Source organism: Xenopus laevis, chromosome 1S (assembly GCF_017654675.1).
Source record: "Xenopus laevis strain J_2021 chromosome 1S, Xenopus_laevis_v10.1, whole genome shotgun sequence".
Classification (NCBI taxonomy): Eukaryota; Metazoa; Chordata; class Amphibia; order Anura; family Pipidae; genus Xenopus; species Xenopus laevis.
In genome coordinates this window covers 109,773,181-109,780,594 of record NC_054372.1, presented here as the reverse complement: position 1 = coordinate 109,780,594, position 7,414 = coordinate 109,773,181, and the positions used below count along the sequence as shown (strand labels likewise).

Sequence of the window (7,414 nt, the reverse complement as noted above, 5' to 3'; positions counted from 1 at the left end):
TCCTCTGTCAAAAGAAACACAGCATTTCTTTCCTTTCCTATTGTGTATACATTTACTTCTGTATCAGACTTCCTGTTTTCAGCATAAAACTCCAGGGCAGGGCTTGAGCATGCTCAGTTTGTTCCTCTCCCCCTCCCTCCCCCCATCCCCGCTGTAATCTGAGCTCAGAGCTGTAAGTGAGCAGGGAGAGACTCAGGCAGGAAGTGATGTCACACCAAGCTTATATGGCAGCTTCTGTCCTAAACAAACAGAGACTGTCTAGAGCTGTTTACTCAGGTATGGTAAAGGAATTTGCAGAATAAATATAGCGGTCTAACTTGTACTATTGTGGCTAATCTGTTGGCAATACTGTCTTGGAGCTTTTCTTCTCCTTTAAAGTGTTTAACAAAACACTATGTTTTTTTGATGGAACGCACAGTTTTCAACTATGAGGCACTCAATCAATTTTAACAAAAAAGAGCACAAAATATTCTGTGTATCGTAGAAGCCTCAGACATATGCAATAAGAAGAAGAAGAAGTAGAAGTTTACATCTCATTACAGTATATTTACATTTTTTATACTTACACTCTTTATACTTACAAGACATTTAAAACTGTTTTGTGAAATACACATGTGAACTGTGTGGCTATGTTACAAGTCATTTTAATATGCCTCATGACTACAATTGAAATCTGTAGGTGGGACGTCCTACTTTGTTCCTCTTATAATTCCAATGACTTCTCAGATGGCTTGCAATTGGTACGCTTTGCTGACTGGACCAGCATACGAGCAGGTCAACAATACGCCACAAGTCCCCAAACAGCAGAGGACACATGACCTAAAAGGTGATTTAGCTTGCAGTTTTGGTGAACAGCAACCAGAGTGTTACTAGAAAAAAAACTAATAATCCACTCAGAGCAAACTTCTCAGTATTAACCATATTATGTTATTGAACAGCATTTGTTAGGCTGCTAGATGAACCACTCATCCCATTCTCTGACTTCTGAAGTGTTTTCACAGCACTTGGAACCTGCAGTCCTGTGTATAATGTTATACCTCCACACCAAACCTAAATGCAAACAAATCAGAAAATATATTTATGTTGGTGCTGGCATATTTAATGAACACATTTTTTACACTCCACATCATATGTTAAATTTTTTATTTCACCCATCAGATTATGGACCAACAACCAGAAAGCTGGGTTCCATAAACAGTTTTTATGTCACTTATATCACCTAGTATTGTTTTGGTTGCATATTTTTGCTGAGTTTTTATGTTAACCAGTTACTTCAGCAATATATTTAATCAGCCTTCTGTTTCTTCTGATAACCAAGTCATTCCTTAATGTTAAGGAAACCTTAAAAAATGTAATGTAAAATTGCTGATAGTGTTTTTCTAAGCACTTTTGCAATTTACAAACATTCAGACGTAACACAAAGAAGTGTTCTGATGTTGCTGTGCTCAGGAAAGAAATGGGAAAGGGCATCAGAGACTTCTAATATTGCTCTGCTCAGCAAGGAGATCAGAAAACTTCTCTTTACATATATATTTGACTGCACAATCACAGGAACTGACTGGGTGGTGCTGTTACAAAATCCATTTTAATGGGAGCTAATAAAAATAAATAGCTCTGAAATGAAAAAAAAAATAATTAATGTTAATTGCAAAAGTACTTAGAAAAGCATCATGAGCAGTTCTACATTAACATTTTTAAGGCTTGTTTATACTTTAATGACAAAGTGTATCGAAATTAAAGTTAGGTAAACTCTTGTAAATGAACAGTTTGAAAAGTAGGAAACTGGTCCAGAATTAAAAGGACATTTATACATGTCCCATCTCCTCCATTACAAAGCACACTAGCCACATTCCCTAATACCTCTTAATAAAAGAGCAACTAAGCACTATGGTTGACTGTTTCACATCTTTTACCCAACTCTCTGGCAATGGTCACCAACCATTATCATGCACCTTTGAAGTCAGGACCAGATCAGCTTCTACTATACATGGTTTGACACCATATAGCTAAGAATATGAGTCAAGCCAGGCACTGGCTCCTGCCATGAGTAAAGGGGATAACCTTGCCTCAGTCTGCCGCGAACGACCAGTTACAAGGAATAGCAGAAAGCCTCCTCTTGTAACTTTAAGAGACAAAATTCCAGATTTTAACCCGTTAATTCGGCTCTGCTATTGCAGAGAGCTGTATGCCGGCCAGACGCTGATGTTTTAAGCGAGAAACAGGAGAAAGGGGCTGCAGCAGTCCCAGGACCTTCCTGAGTCAAGTGTCACAACAGGGTGCCTGCAAAGCCCCCCTACACTTCTCTGCCTTTAATTAATAGGTACGGGAAAAGTGGCAGTGCTGGGTAATGCAGGTGGCATTGTTTATGAGGGGGGCATATAAATAAAATGCATTGCTTGTTCCTTAGGTATGACTAGGACACTAGTCATTCTAGCACTGATGCAAGAATGTGAACATGTTTTGTAAAAAAAAAAAATATGCATTTTGCAGATAAGAGGCTAACATTTTTTGGTGGCTAGGTAAACCTACGTTAGGCAAAAGGAGCTTGTAAAAAAATTGTGGTGTTTCTTATTGGCTCTAAAAAGCCCAAATGAAACATTTTCACAAAAAGAAATAAATTATTGTGCTCATTGTGCACATTTTTCCTTTAAAAACGCCTTCAAGTGTATTCTCATATTCCTCTAAGCAATTCAATTGAATACCACGAAGAAAAAAAAAACGTTCTACTTACCATGAATCCAGGGATAACTGGCTGCGTAAATTTTGTTTTAAAACTATATAGCAACTGTTTTGTATCTGCGTTATAAAATGCAAGTTGACCTGAAAAAATAAACACAAACATTATAACTGGTAGTTAACAGCTTAAAACATTCATCATGTCTATAATTAAAACGAGACAATTTTTTCCGGTTAATGTTATTCATTCTTATAAACAATGCCACTGCTGTGAGTTGCTGCATCAGAAGTATAGATGTTTTTTATTGCCATAATGAATATATTTAATAGCTTTGGTGAAACAATTTTCATGAGGATGACTAAAAGTAGGAAGTGGTGGACAACTTGTAAACTGCATGTCAATTTTACAGGTAAAAATGCAAATTGTGTTTTTGTATTACATTATTCCTGAGGTCTCTCAAGGGTGATGGCATACAAGGAGATTTGGTGCCTGTGGATACCAATCTGAAAATACCTTGCCATCCTGATCCATTCGAACCACTGTACATGTGGCAATCCTGGATATCACAAGAAAATGCTTTCTTCTGCATTTGTAATGCATATGTAATGTGTTTTACATGCAGTGATTCTAATGGATTAGGATGGCAAGGTATTTTCCAGTGTTTGTCTCCTGCAGGACTGGTGATTTCCTGTAGGAGACAAATCACTATGTTTGCCACTGCCCTAAAAGAGTTGACTTTAAAATATATCTACATCTAACCAAAATAATTCAGAACCATACGAATTAAGAGCCAGAGAAGTGTCTGCCTTCACTTAACGGAGAAAGAAAGGGCTTTATCAGAAAGGTCTATATAAAAACACCAGTAAACCATAAAGTCATGTTGCTCTGAGTCCTCTGTCAAAAGAAACACAGTATTAATTTCCTTCTATTGTGTACACATGGGCTTCTGTATCAGATTTCCTGTTTTAAGCATAAACTTCCAGGACTAGGGCTTGAGCATGCTCAGTTTTCTCCTCTCTCCCTCCCCCTCAGCTTCTACAGCTGTTTACTCAGGTATAGTATGGTATTATGCAGAATAAATATAGTGTTATAGCTTGCACTATTGTGGCTAATCTATTAACAATAAACTGCTTTGGTAGCTTTCCTTCTCTTTTAAAGCACCATAGACTCATTAAAGCAAGGGTCATTTTCTCGCATTATAAAAAAAGCAAGGCATTGATTAAAAGACTAGTTAGCTTTCTTCATCTCCCAGTATCCATTTTACTGAATATTATTTGTATGAACTGCCACCAAGGACGCGTAGCACAATTTATTTAACATACTTTAATGGGGATCTTAACCCCCAAAATGTATTTCTCTAAGCCATGTTTAAATTTAAAATTTCTGCTATTTTTTAGAGGTTTCTGAAACATTTGCATTTATAGATAATATCAGACCTTTAGCTCCTGAATCCAGGAGTTACTGACACTCTGGCCCATTAAAAAGATATGTTGAGCTGAAGCCTGCCTAGAAGTGTAAAACTCTGGCTAATATCTCAGAAACCACTTAAAACAGAACCTACATGTAAACTGAAGAAGTGCTTAGGTGATCAGTCTGAATAAGTTTACACTTATTATTACACTTAAAGGGATACTGTCATGGGAAAAAAATTTTTCAAAATGAATCAGTTAATAGTGCTGCTTCAGTAGAATTCTGCTCTGAAATCCATTTCTAAAAGAGCAAACATATTTTTTAATATTCAATTTTAATATCTGACATGGGACTAGACATATTGTCAATTTCCCAGCTGCCCCAAGTCATGTGACTTGTGCTCTGATAAACTTCAATCACTCTTTACTGCTGTACTGCAAGTTGGAGTGATATCACCCCCTCCCTTTTCCCCCCCAGCAGCCAAACAAAAGAACAATGGGAAGGTAACCAGATAACAGCTCCCTAACACAAGATAACAGCTGTCTGGTAGATCTAAGAACAACACTCAATAGTAAAAACCCATGTCCCACTGAGACACATTCAGTTACATTGAGAAGGAAAAACAGCAGCTTGCCAGAAAGCATTTCTCTCCTAAAGTGCAGGCACAAGTCACATGACCAGGGGCAACTGGGAAATTGACAAAATGTCTAGCCCCATGTCAGATTTCAAAATTGAATATAAAAAAATCTGTTTGCTCTTTTGAGATGGATTTCAGTGCACAATTCTGCTGGAGTAGCACTATTAACTGATGCGTTTTGAAAAAAACATGTTTTCCGATGACAGGATCCCTTTAATTAATTTTTTGGGGCTTAAGTCCCCTGTAAGCTGAAAGAAAATGTCATCTTATATTTGTACCCATTCAATAACTACACAATCAAACGTGATCCTTACAAACATAAACTTGTGTAGAGTAGGTTATGGTCATTACCTCCATCGAAATCACAGTATATTCCTATTCTGTCTGGAACCGTCGTCTCCAAAGGTTTTGCCTTGTTGTTGTGCTTTGCAGCAAACGTTGCCTGCAACCAGTTGTTGACATATAAACACCAGCTAGTGTTCGTCTTTCCCAGTTGGTCAAACTTGCCTATTGTTTTATGTGTGATACCCACACTGTAGGATTTGCAGTCCTTCTGGGCTTTTACTTCCCAGTAATGCTGCCCACCTTCAATTGTAGCATCGCCTATACAAAACAATTTTTAAAAATGAATAAGATACAATCCTGAACCACACATACTAGTAGTGCTACACAAATAAAGTTATATGTACATACTTGCTCATAAAAGAAAAAAACAACAAGTACTGTAACTGCAGGCACCTCTATTTTGTATTTGATTTAGAAATGCTCAGTGTATTTAGATGATAAGAAGGTGAAGTTTGCCTTCCCTTGTAATAACAACTGTTCAGTTCTGGAAGCTTACCCAAGACGGTGTAAGACTCTCCAGTAAATCGGTCTCTGCTTCCTCTTACTGTAGCTGGCCTTGATGTGACAGATGTTCTTTTTGGTGATGGTGTTCCACTTCTGTAAGGCACAGATAATATGCGTTAAGAGTATGGCAAAATTAATAGAAATAAGTCAATATGAAGAAGAGCATGATCACTGGGGGGAAAGGTGTCAACATATTAGGCAGTAATTATAGTCTCTTACCAGAGACCCCAGGCCAGTGCTCCTGTTTACTGAAAACTGTGCCTGGGGTGTAGGGGTGCCTTGCTGCCATTTTCTTCTTTTTGGATCCTCTCTGCGGCTCAGTTTCGGGTGAGCATACAAAGCAGAGTAAAAAACAAAACTTAAAATCAAAAAGCTTTTTACTCTACTATGCATGCATACCTGGCCAAGACCACAATGGACATCGAAGAAAAGGAAGAAGATTTTTAGCAAACAGGAGCAAAGACCAGTGGGGCTCTGGCTAAGCAATTATAATTGCTAAAGGGTTCCTAAAATGTTGCCCCCACCCAGTGATTATTCTTTCACATCTGTATAGTAGATGTAGGGCTAAGTCACATAAAAATGGCAAATAAGCATTACAGGCAATATAGGGGTTTTGGTGTGAGTCATTAGTAATATAAACACAAAGTGCTCAATTATATATTGCTACAAATGGCTTGTTGTTACTTTATTACTAATCACTTTTAGCTCAGAATGACATGTTATGGTACTTTGTGGGAAATGTGATTTAGTGGACAGTTTGTGAGAGAGTCAAATTAATCATGGATACTTTAGAAACACTCCTGTCTGATATATACGCATATAAAAATTCGTACAGGTGTGCAGAGCAATTTTAAAATTATTAAAACTTGTGACATAGGCCTTAATAACAAGCACTAATATTAAAGAGCTAATGTAAACAGATGCCTTTTTGTTTATCTGATCTTAAACTGATGACTCTAAAATCTGCCCAAAATCTGCCTTGTGCACAATGACAGGCAGATGCAATACATGGCAGTTACTGCACACATGGGGCAGTAGCAAGCCATAAGGGTGTTGTCTCAACTGGCCAGAAAACCGTTTGTGTGCCATTAGCCTTACATATGCCTACAGCTTTCAGTATAAATGACAATGACTTCACTTCCTGATTAGCAATTTGATTCCTTGATCCATTCAAGGTGAACTTTCATCAAAAAAAACATGCGGCTGTTGGCAAAAAGGCTTAAAGTCAGCCAAGCGCAAACAAACGCAATTTCAGTTAAGCACTGAAACATAAGTAAATTATACTTACCAAAAGAAAAGATTTCAAACGAAAGCATGAAAAAGAAATGAAGATGCAGCCATGCTAAAACAATTATTTGGGTTTCCCAAACATATTTTTAAAAGAAATGTGAAAAAATAGTGTCACGTCAATCAGAGGAGCTCAGGCTGGGGAGTACCATTGCCCAAGAAAATCAGGCAGGTTTTCCACAGACTACTCCTAATTGTAGTTCATAGAGACTGGTCATTAATGGATGACATAAAATACAAATTTGTGGAGAAAGACAAGCTGGCACTTTCATATGCCCCAAATCTGCTGCTTCTTTTGCTTTCATAAACTCATCATTTTGAAAGTGTGATTTTGTTTGGTCACTGTACACATTTTTAGGATTCATTACATTGGTTCACTTTTGCATTCCATGAATGACCAGCACAATAAAACAAAGTCCTCAACAAACACAATCCAACAGCCTGCAGCACTTAACAGAAAGCATCTCTGTGTTTTTAAAATGTAATTAGCAAATTAAGGGCTGGGATTAGCAAAATGTATGTGTTAAGATCCTACATGCTTTGAAAGGCTGCCA

General features: G+C 37.5%; 1 protein-coding gene across 3 annotated transcripts in view; it reads right to left on the bottom strand.

Annotated features, from left to right (window-relative positions):
• Positions 1 to 279: 279 nt before the first annotated feature.
• Positions 280 to 7,414, bottom strand: part of fsd1l.S (fibronectin type III and SPRY domain containing 1-like S homeolog) — a 30,827-nt gene continuing 23,692 nt past the window's right edge. The window contains exons 11-14 of one of the 3 annotated variants that reach the window (XM_041580082.1): positions 5,566 to 5,666; positions 5,076 to 5,327; positions 2,732 to 2,820; positions 280 to 1,050 (exon numbers count right to left, since the gene is read on the bottom strand). In XM_041580082.1, coding sequence (XP_041436016.1) covers positions 928 to 1,050; positions 2,732 to 2,820; positions 5,076 to 5,327; positions 5,566 to 5,666 — 565 coding nt within the window. In that variant the 3' untranslated portion in view covers positions 280 to 927. The remainder of the gene's footprint in view (positions 1,051 to 2,731; positions 2,821 to 5,075; positions 5,328 to 5,565; positions 5,667 to 7,414) is intronic. The other 2 variants (XM_041580083.1, XM_018243764.2) reach the window with 2 other exon arrangements.